Raw genomic sequence first — 18741 nt, forward strand, 5'->3', positions numbered from 1 at the left:
AGCAAAATTCTTTAGCAAGGGAGGCATGTGTTATAACTGGACAGCAAGAGAATATGATTTTAGCACCAAAGGCCCTGCGAGCAAGAGTGAAATAATACATTACTTTAGAAACTGCCCTAACACATCCCACTAACAGGACCTCATGAAATAGCACCTTTTGCAGCTGTTTTTTGCTTTTTTAAGCATACTTCTGTGTAAAATCCTAACCTGGTGTTGGTCAACACTGGATAATAATAAATGTTTCTTTTCTGAGGTAGACATAAGATCTCAAAACGAAGTTGAACCCCTGTCTCAAATGAATTCTGTTCTGTCTGACAACAATGATGGTTGTGCCTGTTGATCACTCGTTCTGATGGGTAGAACACAAAGACACTTAAATGTCATTTTACAGATTTATTTAACACCTGAACATGGTACAAAGCATTTGTTTTCTCTTTTTCATTGTCCTTCCGCAGTGGTAAAAATTCACCTGTATCTCTTATGGTCTTTTCCTTTTTTCCAGGGGGATTTTACACTTTACAAGTATATATTATTTTCTTGTGGCCAGTGAAACAAATGGGTCTTCTAAAGTGTCCTTGGTGTTGGTGGTGGTAAAATAGTGGTCCAAAAAAACTTTGATAACACATAACCACTGTCTTCTGAAGCGTAGTTCTAAGCAAGTGGACCATTCGGACAGCCGAATCGAAGTCTAGGGTTGGTTTTTTTTAATGCATAGAAAAGATTTTAGAGAGATGACTGCTAGAAAAAACACACACACAACACACAAACAATTTCAAGTCCAGATTTCTTTTTTACAAGAAGCAGACTGGGCCAACTTCAATGCCAAATTCCTGATTGGGTGCACCAACGTCCATAGGAGCGATGTCAATAATGGGAAGACGAGATGTTTTCGTTGTTTTGTAGTCGATGACTGTCTTGCCCCATGCACCAGTGTGCGACTGCAGGACATAAAGAGAAAAGTATAAGCATTGTTCTGTAACAGGTCTCCAGTAAAACAACGATTGAAGCTTTTTTAGGGCTTTGTACTACAGTTTATTTTTCTAATAAATACTGTCAGTTCAGTCCAAGGCTAGACTTAATCTGTGTCACAAAGACAAGCTCATTAATAAATGAATCTTTTACAAGTAAAAGGCAAATATGTGCCCTTAACTGTTCTTCCACCATCAGCATACATTTATACAAGCTACTATGTTTTTATCTGCATATTCATTAATGTGGGTGTAAACACAGCCCAAACATATTAGAAACACTTTAAATAACACTTTACTAGAGACATATAGTGGGGATAGATTAAAATAAATAACTTACCGTGCAGCCATCTTCAGTGACGCTGTATGTGAAACGGCTGTTGCCTTCTGCTCTGATCTCAATCTCATTGGAGCCCTGCAGCAGCAGAGCCTTCTTAAGGTTGCCTGTGGCCTGATCCATGTAGGCAATGCTGTTCTTGCAGTGATATGTAATGTTCTGGGAGGCCTCAGTGGACATAAGGCGCAAGAAGGTAAGCTGGATGTTGACATCCTCAGCCTTGGAGTCCTCACTGCCATACTCAAACTAAAGGGAAGAGTATAGAGACAAAATAAATTAGAGAACATGTTGATATTACATATAAATTGAATACTATTTAAAATTATGCACTATTTAAAATTATCTAGTGAACGCTCACCTGGAAGCCATCAGTCATAGCCTCTCCGAACCAGACATGTTTCTTCTCCTTGATGTTCTTGCTTGTGTACCAGCTCTTCTTGGGAATGTCAGCCTGTGTTGGGTAGACACAAGTCTCGCCAGTCTCCATGTTGCAGTAGACCTTGATGGCATCCTGGTTGCAACCCTGGTCAGGGTCAATCCAGTACTCACCTATGTTACAAAGACCACATACCAGGTTAAATACCAGACCAACAAGAGAATTGTTTTTAATTTATTTTTTGTTTTTACTAAACATGTACTGTTCTGATTGAATCCTACTGTGGCCTGTTTTCATTATACCAAGGTAAAACACAAGTCTTTACAGACCTACTATCCACTTGAATGGTAGGCTAAAATTGACCATTTTTTATCTCACATTACAAGGAATGCTAAGCTTTTTATACCGCTCTTCCAGTCTGGATGGCACATCTTCAGGTCGCGGCAGGTGCGGGCAGGGTTCTTTTTGGTGCCATCAGGGCTGCGGATATTCTCAATCTGCTGGCTCAGGGACTTAAGGGTGGTGTCAACTTCCAGGTCACGGTCACGCATCACATTGGCATCATCAGCACGGTAGTGACGGAAAGGATCAGGGGCTTTCTCCTGGGGTGCAGCAATGAAGCCAATGTCAAATCCACCACCGGATGGTCCAGGAGGTCCAGGGGGTCCGGGAGGTCCAGGAGGTCCCTATACCCAAGGCAGGTGGAAAGACAGGTGTCAAATAGCCATCTTGAGTTTTTGCTGAAAATTACAAAAAAAAGTTCAAAAGAAAGTGCAGCTCACAGCGGGTCCAATTTCACCATTGCGACCACGAGGTCCAGGAGGTCCAATGGGTCCAGAAAGTCCACTCATGCCATCCTTACCAGAAGCACCAGCAGCTCCAACAGGTCCCTTTTATGACAAAGGCAAAAAATAAGGGAATATCTGTATGGAAACACATCAATCTACTACCTATCTGAAATTTTAACTCACTCTAGGTCCAGCAGGGCCAGAAGCTCCAGCAGGTCCAGGCTCTCCAGAAGGTCCCTGTTGTAGAAGATCAAATCTGAGTTTTATTACAGTGCTAGAATTTTTGTGTTTGTGTGAATATTTAAACCAAAATTAAATGGCAGTTTGTGTGTGTAGTGAAATTTGGTTTTATGTACTGATGAAGATATCTACTGAAGTAGTGGATATTTTATCAGACAAAGGAGAGGGCAACTTACGGGAGGTCCAGGTGGTCCCTGCATTCCGGTGAATCCTCTGTGTCCCTTCATGCCTCTTTCACCAGCCTCTCCAGTCTCACCCTTATCTCCACGGGCTCCAGCGGGTCCCTGCACAAAGAGATTGGCCTTATAGTGTTTTGCACTAACCTAGAGGGTCACAATTGAGTATGAATAAAGTACACACTTACAGCAGGGCCACGGGGGCCAGCAGGGCCAGCAGCACCAGCGGGACCAGCAGGACCCTAATGGAGTAAAGAGACAAATGATGTTGAGTGAACTTGTGTAGACCCTGATTCACTATGCAGTAAATGAATCATCTTTAATTTAGTGAAGTTGTGACTAGATAATCTTTAGTTCTAAAGTAAATACTCACAGACTCTCCACGATCACCAGTCTTTCCAGCAGGGCCAAGAGGTCCAGGAGCTCCAGGGGGTCCAGGTGCACCGGGAGCACCAGCTGCACCACTCTCACCACGGTCACCCTATGAAATACAAATGGAGAACTTAGTCAACACAAGCAAAAATACTCAGAAAGAATCCACGTTTTCAATATTTTGTGGCAATATGACTGATTAACAGTAATTAATAAAAGTGCAGTTCACCTTGGGACCAGCAGCACCATCACGACCAGGAGAACCCTCATTTCCAGGAGTTCCCTAATATTGAAACATTGAGCAATTAATTTAACATTAAACAAAGTCAAGATGGTGATATATAAGTCATTATGATTGCAAGAAGTAGGGCTGCACAGGTGAATGTGCCCACCTCACGACCAGGCTCGCCTGAAGGTCCAGCCAGTCCTGGGGGTCCCATGGGTCCAGGAGGTCCACGGTCACCAGAGGAGCCACCAGGTCCCTGCTTGCCAGGCTCTCCCTAAAACATGACAAGAGCAAGTGCTGGGTTGATGTCCATGAAATTCCACAACATATTGAGTACTCTGAAGAACTTCGGTACCAATGATGGGTTTATCATGCAGGTAGATGATATACTTTTAGTGAGCATAACCTGGCAGAACTCCTGTTTAACAATGTTTGGTTCTTTGATACTGTCTAAAAATATTAAGGGGATGTTCACTAAGAACACTCACAGATGGTCCTGGGAGACCAGGGAAACCACGCTCTCCTTTCTGTCCAGGGAAACCAACAATACCGCGCTGTCCTGCAAGACCTTGAGGTCCAGGAATACCAGAAGGACCCTGTTAGGAAAAGCCAACGATAAAGAAAATGAAGAAAGTCTGGAACTCAACAATGTCTGTGTTCAGTCCATGGCAAAATATTTATGTATGCATATATTCATACATATATAAATGAATTACTACACAAGACCAAAACTGGTCCTTTTTCAGGCTAGAAAGTCTGAGCTACATTTTACAGATCTTAAGACATTAAGACAAACTTACAGGGGGACCCTCAGCTCCTGGGGTTCCTTTCTCACCAGGTGCACCAGGAGCACCAGGAGCACCAATCTCACCAGTGCGTCCAGAAGGTCCAGTCTCACCACGAAGACCCTTTGCACCTTCCTTTCCAGGGGCTCCAGGAGGTCCAGGTGGTCCAGCATTACCCTAGAAAGGAAATGGTATGGATGAAACAAGAGTAAAATATGTAGTAAAAAAAAAAAACTTCTGTAGTTACATTGGAGCAGTGGTTAAAGAATTTTGCTTTGTTGATAGAATTAAGAACTTACAGCAGGGCCAGGAGGTCCAAGTCTTCCAGCAGCACCAGGGAAACCAGTAGCTCCCTTAACAAATGAAACAGAGATTGATTCTTGACAGGCACCAGTGCATTCATAATTTTGAAACAATTATTAGGACAATATTAATTGAATCTTTTAAGAAAGTGATACTTACAGGAGGACCAGCAGCACCACGGGCACCTTTAGGACCAGTAGAACCAACAGGACCCTTTAATGGAACAATATTGTATTAGCAAAGATTATATTTTAATATGAATATCATTATAAGGTCATCAAACAGCAGAAGGTCTGTGGCTAAGTATTCAACGAAGAAATTAATTATAATGATATTAAACATCTGTTTAATATATTTCTGTATCTGCTTTATACTTCAAAACATATATTGCATTAATTGTATGTGGCTTTCATCAGCTTTTATAAATGCTAAATTGAACATTAAGCAAGGTTGAAACAGAGTTCTGGATGGTTTCTGTACCTGAGGTCCAGGTGCACCAGTAGCTCCTGCAGGTCCAGGAGAACCAGCATCTCCCTTGGCACCAGTGTCTCCAGCCTCACCCTTAGCACCAGGTTGACCATCAGTACCCTATGTGAAAAACATTTTAAGTGCAACCTGCTCAAAAGAAGTTTCAGCCAATATGAATTTTATCGCAATAATTTGATCAACAGCAAAGTAAAATTTTATAGTTACTCACAGGTGGTCCAGCAAATCCGGCAGGTCCAGGGGAACCAGTCTCACCACGCTCTCCCTAGAAGTGGACACAAGTAATTCATGGGAACTACTATAATAGGCAAACACAAGCAGTAAACAGAAGCAGTAGCAGTAATGCCATGATCTTTAAATCTATCTCATAATTAATGATCAGAGTCCATATTACCAATATAAACAATGATGATATTGCATCTGATATCCAAAAAAGAAAAAAGTACTCACAGGGGGTCCACGGGCACCAGTAGGTCCAAGAGGTCCAGCAGCACCAGGCTCTCCCTGGGTAAAGATATAAAAAATTATTTTAGCCACAAATATGAAGATAATTGGTGCTGGGTATCAATTGATATTCTTTAAGTAAGCTGTAGAGACACTGAACAGACAAACCTTATCACCCTGAGCACCAGCTGGTCCAGGTGGTCCAATAGGTCCAGTCAAACCACGGACGCCATCCTTACCAGGAGCACCATCAGTACCCTTAGCACCTTGGTCACCCTATGGAGCCACGCAATATGACGTCAGTGATTACATGATGTAATATAAGTTCATAGCAGGCAAACATCTTTTACAATCTATTAAATCACACCTTCAACAGTTTTTATCTGTTGCAAGCAAGGATTATTCTATACTGCCTAGTATGCAACGATTTTCAAGACATGTCTGTTTTAAAACTCAGAGTGCTTGGCTAATTTTTGCCCACACGTTCCTAGCATATCTCTGTAAAACATGTAAAGCACTTACTCTGTCTCCCTTGAGACCTGGCAGACCAGCAGAACCACGATCACCAGGCATACCCTGAAGACCAGGAGCACCCTGAGCACCGGGGGCACCAGGAGCACCAGCCTCTCCCTAAAGAAAGAAAAATACAGGACAAAAAACAAAAACAGTCAAGCCCAGATATTTGCTTGGATAAACCTGTTCTGTAGTAGGCCTGCTTTCTCTGTGCTAAACACAATATATTTCATTTATTTGATCTAACACCCAAATGGGACTTATTGCTCTCACCTTGGCACCATCATTACCAGCTGCACCAGGAGAACCACGTGGACCAGAAGGACCAGCAATACCAGGGGCTCCACGCTCACCAGGGAATCCTCTATCACCCTGAGCAGAGAAAATAAAGGCAGAATGAGTGTCATTAGGTCTGGTCTGCTGATTGTCAAATACAATTCCATAGCTTTATATAGCAATGAATACGTACTCTTGCTCCAGAAGGTCCAGGGGCACCAGCATCACCAGGCAATCCCTGTAACAAAGAGTTTTATACTTGTAACATAACAACAATTGTCAAAGAACAACAAAAGATTATGAAGAATACAATATTACTGGATTAATTTTGGTTGACTCAGTGTGAGAGATATAGCAAATTCAGTTCTTTTGTTTATAGAACAGCAAAACACTATGCTTGATAGAAATGTGGTTTCTGGTTTGACAGATTTTAAGAACATGTTTGATGTCAACACAAAAGACATTCTGACATGCTGAATAGGGGCATCTAGCAACTGTTGTAAATTAATGTCTTACCTGCTCACCAGACTTTCCAGGCTCACCGGTAGCACCCTGAGGTCCGGGCAAACCCTGTCACAGAGAGAAATCAAAGTGATGAGTACATGAACTGTAAAGATCTGTCAATAATTTATAAAGCATCTGTCAAGGAAAGTAGACACTCACCTGGAATCCAGGTGAACCAGCAGGTCCCTGCTCACCTCTCTCACCAGCAGGTCCCTACAGACAAAAACAAAACGGTTTTTGAAAGTTATTTAGACTAGAGAATTTTATTAATATAGCAATTCAGAGAAGATGCTATGAGTCTACTCACAGAGGGTCCAGGGGCACCAGGAGCACCAACATCACCATCCTTACCAGCAGCACCCTACATATTTAAATAAAGACATATGATGTGTGAAAAAACAACCCTTAAAAACTGCTGCTAATTCTATAGTGCAAAAAAAACTAGACAATGACACTTACAGGGGCACCAATGGCACCCATCACACCTCTCTCACCAGGCTTGCCAGCTTCACCCTGCAAATAGTGGAAGAATATTACTAAGTTATATAAGCTTTTACAATGTGCTCAATTTAGCAGATTGGGTAAAAGAATGAAATACATACAGCAGCACCCTTAGGTCCAGGGAATCCCATAACGCCGGGCTGACCTCTTGCACCAACAGGTCCTGGGGGTCCAGGGCGGCCATCTTGTCCAGAAGGTCCCTGCCAGAAACAAGTATATAGATGTGTATATTATGTGTGTGGATGTGTGTGTTTCTTGGTATCTGAAACTTGTAAACTAGAAATTAACAAACTACCTTTACAATTGTAGCCATCAGATTAAACATTCTTGAACAGTCATCAGATTAGCCTATACTTGCACTATTTTTCAAATACAGCAAGTTTTGCTATATTTTGCTGGTTAAGTAGATGTACACTGTCAAAAACTAAATTACAATATGGGTCATGTAGATCGAACTGAGTGAACTGGTGCATAAATGGACAATGATGACTGTAGTGTAATAAATCATGGAGTATTGGTTACTTACAGTAGGTCCCATCTTTCCATCAGGTCCAGGGCTGCCAGGGCTGCCAGTTAAACCCTAGAATGTAGACAGAGGGGGAAAAAAAGTCTTTGTATTCAAAATCAAAAGATTAAGATATGAATAAAAATAAAAATTTAAAATAAAAAATAATGAATAGAATAAAGAATATTTTTTTATTACTACAACTGCATGTCAGTTATCTTGCATTTTTGCTTCAAAATGGAATAGATAAGCTAGCAACAAAATGTACTTTGGCAAGAAGCCTGCAATGACTGCTAATAAATAGGAGAGCTTTCAATTGGAAACATTATCATCTAGCATTTCTCTTGAATGAACGCTCGAAAATCACCATGGTAGCTTCTATTCTAACCGTTCAAGGTCTCAGATATAATAAAATTGCAAGATATTAGAAATTACCTTTGATCCAGGCATACCAGGCTCACCATTGCGGCCAGGCTCACCAGTGGCACCCTTAGGTCCAACAATTCCAGGGCTTCCACGCTCACCATTGGCACCCTATTATAAATAGGAGGACATAATAGAAATTAACTAAGAAAAGTGATAAGGAGTTCTATTATGTTGAGGATGGCTTTTTGCATTGAAAAATGCACTGTTCGTAATTATCTGAATTTCCCAGCTATATTACATTAAGTGATTTTCAGACTTACCTTGGGGCCTGCAGCTCCATCAGCACCAGGGAAACCACGACCGCCAGGAGCACCCTGAATGAGTAAGAATAGGTGGATCAAGCTTATTATGTTTAAAGTTGTATTCTGCTTTATACTATAACCTGAACTAAACAAAGCAATGGTGGGGAATCTGACAGTGACCTTTCAGTTACTGTCTGTCTCAACAAACTATTCCTTTTCAAAATCCTTTATATCTAGATATAGGTACTGGGATACTAATGTGGAAATATAGAAACCTATTTTGGAGCATATGGGAGAGCACATGATGAGGCAGGTGGGATACATACACGCTCTCCAGGGGGTCCACGAACACCAGCAGGACCGGGCTCACCACGGGCTCCTCTCTTGCCTTCCTCACCAGGGGGGCCAGTTGGACCTTGAATTCCGGGTGCACCCTAAATGGTTACATAGAAGAGAGAGAGTCAGACAAAGTGGACGATAAATTATGGTTGTGAACTTATGCTCATCTGTGTAGCCTAAATGAATGCAAACCGAACAAAATACAAAATACAAATACAAAATACTATAGGTCAATAATAGACATCACGTTTTAATTATGACTATGAGATTAAGCAGTCGGTGTAATGCACTTACAGTCTCTCCCTTGGCACCAGCATCTCCCTTAGCACCAGGAGCACCAGCCTCACCCTGTAACACAAGAAAAAATATTATTGTTGTAATGAATGATATAGCTTAGTTGGTTAAAAAAAAAAATTATAATAAATGATATATATTTTTATTTTATTTAAGATATAAGAACATAAAGATATACTTACAGTGTTTCCTTTGGGACCAACAGCACCAGCAGGCCCAGCAGGTCCAGAAGGACCACGGGGTCCAGGGAAGCCAGGAGCACCAGCAATACCAGCAGCACCCTGTAGAGAGCAGCAGACAGTCAGTGCTCTCAAAGTATGTATTGGTTACCGAAATTGTAATAAATCTAATAACAGATTGCTAGATTTGTTTATTTATTTAGTTGTTTGTTTATGTACTTATTCAAATAAGTCATACTTACAGGGGCACCCTTGGCACCAGGAGTACCATCAGCACCATTGTTACCCTTAAGTGGAAGAAAAACAAAATAGTGAAATTAAAAGTTGGATCAACCTAATACTCCGAATTTGCAATTATCAATTTGCAATTAGATTCCATTTAATACAATTTACTCACAGCAGGTCCAGCAGCACCAGCAGGGCCAGGGCTACCAGGCTCACCACGAGCACCCTGGGGTCCCTCAGCTCCACGAGATCCCTGAGGACCAACCTCTCCCTGAAAGGTACACAGGAGGCCTGTCAAGTACATGCCTACAAGCTTGCTAATTTACACTGTCCTTTAGTAAGAAAGGGATATGCCTATCTTGACCAAATCCTTATAGCAAAAGTCTAATTTGTTTTAAATAACTGGTGCTGTTGGGTGAAATATAAGGGAGTCCCAAGGTGGTTAAATTAATGAATATTACTGATAATAAAAGTAAGACATGAGACATAATTAGTCCTTAGGTAATTAAAACTTCACCTACCTTTATTTTACCTTACATACTGGTTTAGAATAATCAGTCTATGAGGTATTACTATGTAAGTATATAGGTAATGAAGCTTTCATATTTATTTTAACCAGTACAAATTAACCATGGAATCACTGGGTGTACTAAAATGCGATTAATCAAGTAAATCTGACAGAACACAAAGAGAGCTTAACAGTGATGACAGATATCACTTACTTTAGCTCCAGGGCCACCAGGGAATCCGGGAGGACCAGCAGGGCCAGTTGGGCCCTAAAAAAAACAAAAAAAAAGAATGTCAAGCCTCAAATTCAAGTCAATGTATTGATTATGTATCGGAATGGAGTAATGTATAAAAATGAACAAAAGCCAGCTACTCACAGGAGGTCCAGCAGCTCCTGCAGCACCATCATTACCACGAGCACCCTGTGAAAACATGAGATGTCAACCTCACTATACACTGTGCTCAATATACTATAGTTAGACAAATAAACTGACTGGATTTTTATATCATTATCTGATTGTTTGTATGCTACAACACCAACACATTTAAGAATGTAACTGTGAACATAGCTGGTTTTAATTTATTATAATAAGTAGCTACTTATATGTAATATAATTAAGATGAGTCTAGAATATGAATATGAAGGGAAGTCTAGCAATAAAGCCTATGAGTAGACAATGTCAATTTATTTTCTGCACCCAATTTGTAAAATTCATATTCAATGCTTAAACGAACCATTTAATATATATATGTATATATATGTGAATGTGAAGTTTCTTACAGCAGCTCCAGGAGGACCAGCACGGCCTCTCTCACCAGGAAGACCACGAGGACCCTTAGAAAAAAAAAATTGGAGGTCAGAATGGAGCACAACCATAATAAAAGAAATTCCTTTCTTTATTAACTAGAGTGTAAATATAATAGGTAATGGTGACACCAACCATAGCGCCAGGGGTTCCATTCTCTCCAGCTGTACCAGGCTCACCCTGTGGGGTAAAACAGGACATTATAATGAGCTGCATAGGACAGTCTGCAGCTTCTAATGCAATTATGGGGAGAATTCAAAATGTGGCACTGACCTTGGGTCCAGCAGGGCCACTGTCTCCCTTAGCTCCATCTAGACCACTGAAACCCTAACAAGAGACAAGAAAGATTCAGGATATGTTGGATGATGGGGAGATCCACTGATCTTAAGACAGTGTCTATTGACTGGCTTGGTCACTCACTCTGTGTCCCTTGATGCCAGGAAGTCCGGGAGTTCCAGGGAATCCACGAGCACCCTGTGTAAGAGATCAGAAAAGAATTTGGTGAGATCAGAAAAAACTTTGACAAAAGTGTGTACATGGTTATCAAGTCCAATGCAGAAATACTAACCTGTGGGCCAGGAGGACCACGCTCACCGGGGCGACCAGGTTTGCCAGACTCACCCTATAGAAGACAGGAACAGTGAATCACAAATGAGGGAGAGGACAAGGATGCTATGAATTTCTGACTGCTCTGTACATTAACATATTTTGAGTCATACTAGCTCACTTTATTCCTGAGCTTTCTGAATGTGTACATCAACATTCAACATTAGCCGGGAATTAAATTTTAAAAAGCTTGTCCTTGGTCTTTGTTGTATTGAGATGGACTGATCTACTCACATCTTCTCCATTTTTCCCAGGAGGACCAGCTGCACCACGGGGACCCATTGGACCCTGCAACAGACAAACAGGACACACCAGGTAAGCCATGTTGTTATGTACTTGAGAAAGCAAACAGAAAAGCAACTGCCCAAAATGTAATGCAGGATGTAGCAATTATGACAGCATTGCTACATCATGCATTTCAAAAGTGTAGTGGTTCTAAGAAACATTTGCACCAACACTGATTTACACTATTTATGTGTGTTCTGTTATGCATATTTAGACACTTACAGAAGCACCAGCCTCACCAGGCTCACCAGGAGGGCCAGTAAAACCTTGAGGTCCCTATGGTCAAAAACAAAGCACAAATTTGAAAATAAGAATTATTTCTTTAATCTTAAGGGAGACTGGATAAATTAAAACAGCTCTAGTATAGAATATATTAGAATGAAGATGATACAATTTACTGGTCAACACCGGCATCTAATACATTTGGTAGTTTAGAGTTGCATTCAGAAAAAATACCATGTTAACATGTCTCTTGAAAACAAAAAATATATATATACAAATAATCAATCAAAAATAAATACTTACAGAAAGTCCAGGAGGTCCTGGGGGACCACGAGGGCCCATGGGTCCCTGAAAGACACAGAAAAGAGAAGCATTGAAAGGTAGCAGTTCCACTGTTATTGTCGTCCATCTATAATTTAGACAATATTTGTTGGTAATATTTGTTTAGCTTGTGATTTTCTGAAAATGTAAACTTTAAAATAGGAACATGAGAAAACCTGCAATGGAGGTAGTTTAACTAATAACCACTGAAAATTCTTCCTTGTAGGAAAAGGAAATAAAAACATATGACTGCCAGATTTGTCATCTAATGATCTAGGAAAGATTCAAGGGGGAAAGATCGAAAGGCTGATTATTGTAACTTGTGTAGCTGCGAAACAGTGTCAGTTGTCTGATTAAAATGTAACCTTTATTAAAATAATTAGTTTTTTGGTTGGTGTGTTATTCTTGTAAGTAGTATTTAAATTATGAGTCTAGAATTATATTGCATTCATAAATTGGTAATGAATAGAATCTTCATACTTTTTTTTGGCTGTTTGTGTAAATGTATTGCATGTCTATTCTTACCATTGGGCCAGGAACAGCCAGGCCAGCACCACCAGATTTCTCATCATAACCTCCAGACAGCTGAGGAGAAAAGTTCTGTGGAAAAACAACAAAAAATGTGAGTAATTATGCAAAAGAGCTATTGCATTAGAATGAACAGTTCTTTGTTTATTTATTTTCTTAGTTCATCCAAACGAATAGGCAATTATCAAGAAGGGTAAGAACCCTATAAAGGTAAAATACTTGTTTATATCAAACATGTAAATAAGTCAAGAGAAAACAATAGGACAGTTTAGACAAGACATTAATATTGATTTTATCACTTTTATAGTAGTGTTGCTAGTGTAGTGTTCATGAAGGAATACTACAGATGTCTGGTCCACCCTAAGGGCGCTGTCCATTTCAGTGGTGCTGAAATATATTTGTACTATAACCTGTACAGATGTCTAAGATTTCTCAAGCTTTGAACTGTGACTCTCTTTAAAATCACAGATTAATATCATTGATCAAAAGTAATTAATGACATGGCTATCTGCTTCTCTGTATGTAATTGTTCTTCTGCAGGTGTGTAATTACTCCGCCAAGGCCAGGAGGTCCAGGGGGGCCTGGAGGTCCAGGAAGTCCAGGCTGTCCAGGAATTCCATCATTGCCGGGAGGACCAGGAGGGCCCTAATAACAGAGGAGAAAATAAGAACATGTATGAGAAACGGAGGCTTTTGGTGAGAACAGGTTCTAGCTTATAATTATGCTAATTTGTTTGCATATAAACATCTGTTTTATTGCATAATGAAAACCAGCTGATTGTAGAGTATTGTCATTAAGCCACTGTTTTGCTGCCTGTTTACCGACAGCACACTGGTAATTATTCCTTCAGTGCAAATTAATATGCAGTATAAAAGGCATAGATCTGTATTCCATTTGTGTTAAATACACAAGTCTGTAAAACTGTAAAAAAAAAAAAAAAAAACAGCCTCTTTGGTGCATATTTTTCAGAATTATGTCTAAAATTTACCAATGTGCTGAATAATATAATTGTGAGATATAACTTGGTATAACAATGAAGAAATTAAATTAGACACAAAGCACTATATAGTGTAAATAAAACTATATACTTATAATACAACTATTACTAATATATTTATGCATTTAAATATATCATATATAACTTTACTATATATAACAGTCACTAAAACATTATCATGCCAAGGTTCTTGTGTTGTGTGTATAAAATGCTTTATCTTTCTTTTAACCTATTAACACCAGGTAAACAAAAAAATTTGAGCAACAATAATCATTGTTTATAAAATACTGTTACATAAAAAAGAAAAAAAAGCCTACCCTTTCACCCTTCTCACCACGCTCGCCTTTGGGTCCCTAATAAACAGCAAAGAAAAAAAATTCAATTAGTTACTTGTGTTTTTCTCCACAATATAATGAATCTGATTAGGATTAATGTGATACAAATTATATATGAATAAAATGTATATATTTATAAATCCATAAACAAATTATATGGAGCATTTTATGTACTGTGATGTAGGTTACATTTTAGAATGATATGTATATATAGCAAACCATAGATTATACAAACAATTAAACAAATAAGGAAATAAATAGAAATAAAATTCTTTTTTAATAATAGTTTTTTAAATAAAAGGAAAAGTGGAATTACCTCAACTCTGGGCTCTTGGTATTCTGTGAAATGAAAAAAGTAAAAACACAAAAAAACAATTATTAAAAAAAATATATGAATGATGTGTTTTTAAATCAAGTACAAGAACATTTGAACACTAATAACATAACAGTGACCCTGTACCTCCCAGATTTCATTAGAAGGCCAAGGTTTAAGAGTATATTCTTAGTTGGGCTTATTAATGGATATGGAAACGCTCCTAATAGAAAGTATAATAATATTTCATCCAGTAAAAAGAATCCTTTCAAAAAGCAAAGGGAAGTTGTTAATAATCTCCAGTATGTTTTTGTCTAAAGCCCACATAACAAGGCCCTTGGTTTAAACTATTAAAAAAGTCGGCTGTGCTTTGCCAAAAAAAAAAAAAATTCCCACGATAAAAGAAAGATGGTGGCTCATACTTATGAAACCCACCCCCTTTTCTTTACAGTGTAGTGTTTTGTATTTCTGCCATTTTGTAATCAAGTTTGGTGTAGAACATTTATGAAATATTGCAATGCAATACAAATTATGTGCTCTACTGAGTTCAGAAAATCAATACTTTGTTTACACAATACATATAGTTATCTGTGGGTCAGGGCTTTGGTGATTATCATTAAAGGATCAGTAGAGTTTATTTACTTGTTGACTTAGCTTGGAGTTTTCTAGCATATGGACTAGTGAGTATTATATAATGCTATTTGAAGCAGAGATACTGGCCAGCATACCGTCATCAGGGCAGACAGGGCAGCACTCATCAGGGGGAATCACTGGGTTGGCGCAGTCACTTGTGTCCTCGCAGATAACCTCGTCACACATGACTGTGCCACTGTCGCACACGCAAATCTGGCATGGCTCTGGTTTCCACACATCACGATCATTGTAGACCTGACCGTCTAGCGTGCAGCTGCTGCCTGTGCCTTTATTGAGAATAGAAAAAGAAAGAGCATGTCAGCGTTGTATCTACTAAATTACTCTACATAAGAATTATAATAAAAATCATCATAAATTATAATTAGGCCAAAATCTCATTAGGTGTGATTAGGTAAGCATTTAAATTGTTTATGCACATACAATTATGAGGATAAACTGATTTTTTTTCTTTCACAATATCATTATCTAAGCAGGTCTATGCTTTGGGCATAAAAGGTTAAACTCTCATGGTTTAAATAATATAATAAAGTGTGTGTGTGTGTGTGTGAGTCTGTGTGTATATGTGTGTATATATATATATATATATATATATATATATATATATATATATATATATATATATATAGTGGGACACTAGGTGGCGCAACACAGTGTAAAAATGTGCACCCCGAAGGGGGAAAAAGCCCAGAGAAACTTCCACGTCTTATGGGTTTGAGTGACTATCAAAAAAATAATTGAAAACTGTCGGCTTGGCAGCGACTTGCGTTTTTCCCTTTGTGGAAAATCTGCAGTGTCCACATATGTTTTACATTATCACAAAAAAAGGAGGGAGGGGGGATAAAAAAGGTGGGGTTTCAGAAGCAGTTGCCAAAAGAGTTCATTCCAAATACAGCCACGTGGAGGCGCTATTGGATTATGGGAACAGACCTTAGCTCAATTAACAGACAAAATTTACTTTAAAATTCTACTTTACAATTCGGTTAAAATAGTCATTTGAAATATGCTTAATATCGTAATCACAGGAATTCTAGTTCTAATTCGAGCAAAACGACATCCTTCTGCTTTAAAGCATTTATTCAGTCTGATGCTCTGTGATCTACTCCATCCCCTGATCCAAAGATGAGATCATCCCTTTTTCCAAGAGGCAAAACACACGCGCTCTTTAGGTAGTTTATGTAACATCTTCTCCAGACATTCAGTCAAGTGGAATTCACGTAAATCTGGTTGCTTATCCTTATCATTAACATTTATTCCCAATCTTCGTGATTCCATTTCTTTTCCCAAGCATGCAAAGAGTATTTACCTCCAAACACACATACCTACAGAAAGCTTATCGGAAGAGGGTATCAGGTTCAGTAATTTTTTTTCTGCCTTGACCAAAGTTAATGTGCAGATGTTAAAAGCTGTAGCTGCAGGGTGTAGATTGCGCACGGTTTGGGTGGAGGGACGCGTCTCCAAACCTGCACCAACTTGCCTCCATGTTTGAGCTCGTAAGCACGCAAAGGGGTCACTGGGGACTAGTGGACCTCAAAACCTCAGAACCTCACAATCTTTTTCTTCACTTTTACCACAATTCAAAAAGAGCTCTTCACCCGCATGAAAAAGAGAAATCACAACTGAACAAAGAACAACTCTGCACAATTCCAGATGTGGCACTTTCCCACTGGGGCCTCTGGCATGTGCATCCTGGGTTTGGGATCACTTTTCCTTAGTTTAAACAACTGGTAAAGCAACATTAAAGAAAGGAAAAAAAATTGAGAGTTATACTTACGGTCGTCCTCGCCTTGTCCCCTTGTTAAAAGCACTGTTGCGCTGAGCAACAGCGCCAGCCGGATATCCACAAAGCTGAACATGTCTAAATATTAGACATGTAGACTCTTTGAGGCGAGGGAAATATTCTTTTTTCTCCCTTTAGACTCCAGTCATACACAGTAGGGTCCGGTCTCCTCTGATTCCAGTGCGGACCCCAGCAGAAACTCCCTACTGCCCAAGCAAACTTCTTACCCAGGCTTTTATACTCCAAAGTTTTGGGAGGCGCCGGCCACACCAGATAACTCGGGCATGTTCCCGTTTAACGGGGGAAAGAAGTCCCTCCTTCATCATACTGAGGGGTTGTCTTAAAAAACTTTTTTTCCCCCTCTTTAGTCTTAACATCTGAAGAAACTTGATATTTTAAAGAAAAGGTGAGAGTTAAGCCAACAAAAAAACAACCCTCTTCTTTATTCAGTTGGACAGAGTGGCATAAGCTTCTTTCAGCAAAAAAGTTAGAGATGTACAAAACCTATGGAGGAGATTTTCAGGTATTCTCAGTATACAAGGCCTGCAGAATTGAACTCGTGTGAAGCCCTGGTGCTAAACGAACACTTATGCTACAACAATAAAGGGGAAAGCACATTACAGTAAATAATTCTGCAAGGATTTCAGCACTGGGGACTTTTTTTCCTCTTTACTCACTTGTGACAGATGTGTACAGATGTGTAGATTACATGATGGGCAAACGAAATGATTCATCTCTTAGGATTTTCTAGTGCACAAATAAACCTGTAAATAATGCATTGAAAATGACGTGTACAGTTTAGTGCAATATCTGATCAAAATCGAGTAGTGCTTTTTTTTATAGTCTCATTTGAATCTCATTCTAAATAAAAGTTGGGCCACGTTAAATGATTGGTGTTTAAAACTTTAACAGTGCATAGATGACATTGTGTATGAATGTGAATTTTAATAATTCATAACTAGATATTATGGAATGCATGAGCAGCTTGGAAATAGTCGGTTTCAAATCATTTTAACAAAAACTCCCTTAATTGCAAGGCATTGCAGTAATATTTATTCCAGGAAAAAAATCAGACTGTCCGCGTTTGAGCCAGAAGAGAAAAGGGAAAAGATGCTGAACTTCACAGTTGGGCTCCAACGCACGCCACGCACGAGCCGCTTCGCGCACATGCGCACTGGCGGTGTATGAAAAAAAAAAAAAAAGTATAACGCGTCTTCAGGATTTCATCTCTCTTCCGCAGACGTCGCATCTCTGCGAGGATCCAGTCACAGCTCCTGCCCCTTTTCTTTTTTCTTTTTACCTTCGTATATTTTCCGCCATCCAAGAACTGACTCTGCTTTCTTTTTTCCTTTTAAACACCGGGAGGTGAAAGCAGCGTGAGCGCTCGTGAGAGAAAAACGCCACCTCATCGGCTTCAGGTGCGTTTCAGGGATCGGACTCCAGAGAAAAACTCCTGCTCTTTATTTTTAAACAATATCAGCTGAAAAAGTGATGCCAGTGGCACAATGGGGAGAATCAAACTATTATTTTGCTGTACCTCTACAAAACATACTTAGAAAACAGATCCTTTTGCGTAATAAATTTAGATTCTGTCTAAATGTATATACATAGAGTATAAGGCAATATGAACTTTTATTACAGCTGACCTAATTACATCTGCATGCTTTAATTGTTTCTCTTTTTTCTGCAACTCAAGACTCACATAATAAATAGTTCTCAAGGTTTTGTGTAACACTATTGTGCATGGTGGCACAATGGGTTGAGATGCCCTCTCACTGTCCTCAATTTAACACTGAGCTCAGGTGTCCATGCATAATCTCCATGACAGCATGGGTTTCCTCAGGGTTCTCTGCTTACCTCAAACCTCCCAAAAACATGCCGATAA

The 18741-nt window shown here is 39.4% G+C and overlaps 1 protein-coding gene across 1 annotated transcript; it reads right to left on the reverse strand.

Annotated features, from left to right (window-relative positions):
• Window positions 1-378: 378 nt before the first annotated feature.
• col1a1a (collagen, type I, alpha 1a) lies at window positions 379-17061 on the reverse strand. Its single transcript, XM_046865778.1, has 51 exons — window positions 16851-17061; window positions 15154-15345; window positions 14429-14451; window positions 14095-14130; window positions 13333-13425; window positions 12778-12852; window positions 12235-12279; window positions 11932-11985; window positions 11659-11712; window positions 11387-11440; window positions 11239-11292; window positions 11092-11145; window positions 10954-10998; window positions 10794-10847; window positions 10390-10434; window positions 10228-10281; window positions 9678-9776; window positions 9523-9567; window positions 9284-9382; window positions 9102-9155; window positions 8795-8902; window positions 8487-8540; window positions 8236-8334; window positions 7822-7875; window positions 7397-7495; window positions 7254-7307; window positions 7102-7155; window positions 6954-7007; window positions 6807-6860; window positions 6484-6528; window positions 6288-6386; window positions 6024-6131; window positions 5670-5777; window positions 5508-5561; window positions 5269-5322; window positions 5052-5159; window positions 4731-4784; window positions 4568-4621; window positions 4284-4445; window positions 3972-4079; window positions 3650-3757; window positions 3487-3540; window positions 3259-3366; window positions 3074-3127; window positions 2886-2993; window positions 2653-2706; window positions 2464-2571; window positions 2088-2367; window positions 1664-1854; window positions 1309-1551; window positions 379-938 (listed from the first exon to the last, which is right to left on the reverse strand). The coding sequence occupies exons 1-51, from the start codon at window positions 16930-16932 to the stop codon at window positions 792-794; spliced, it is 4350 nt and encodes a 1449-aa protein (XP_046721734.1). The 5' UTR covers window positions 16933-17061; the 3' UTR covers window positions 379-791.
• Window positions 17062-18741: the final 1680 nt, after the last annotated feature.

Source organism: Silurus meridionalis, chromosome 14, assembly GCF_014805685.1.
Source record: "Silurus meridionalis isolate SWU-2019-XX chromosome 14, ASM1480568v1, whole genome shotgun sequence".
Taxonomy (NCBI): Eukaryota; Metazoa; Chordata; class Actinopteri; order Siluriformes; family Siluridae; genus Silurus; species Silurus meridionalis.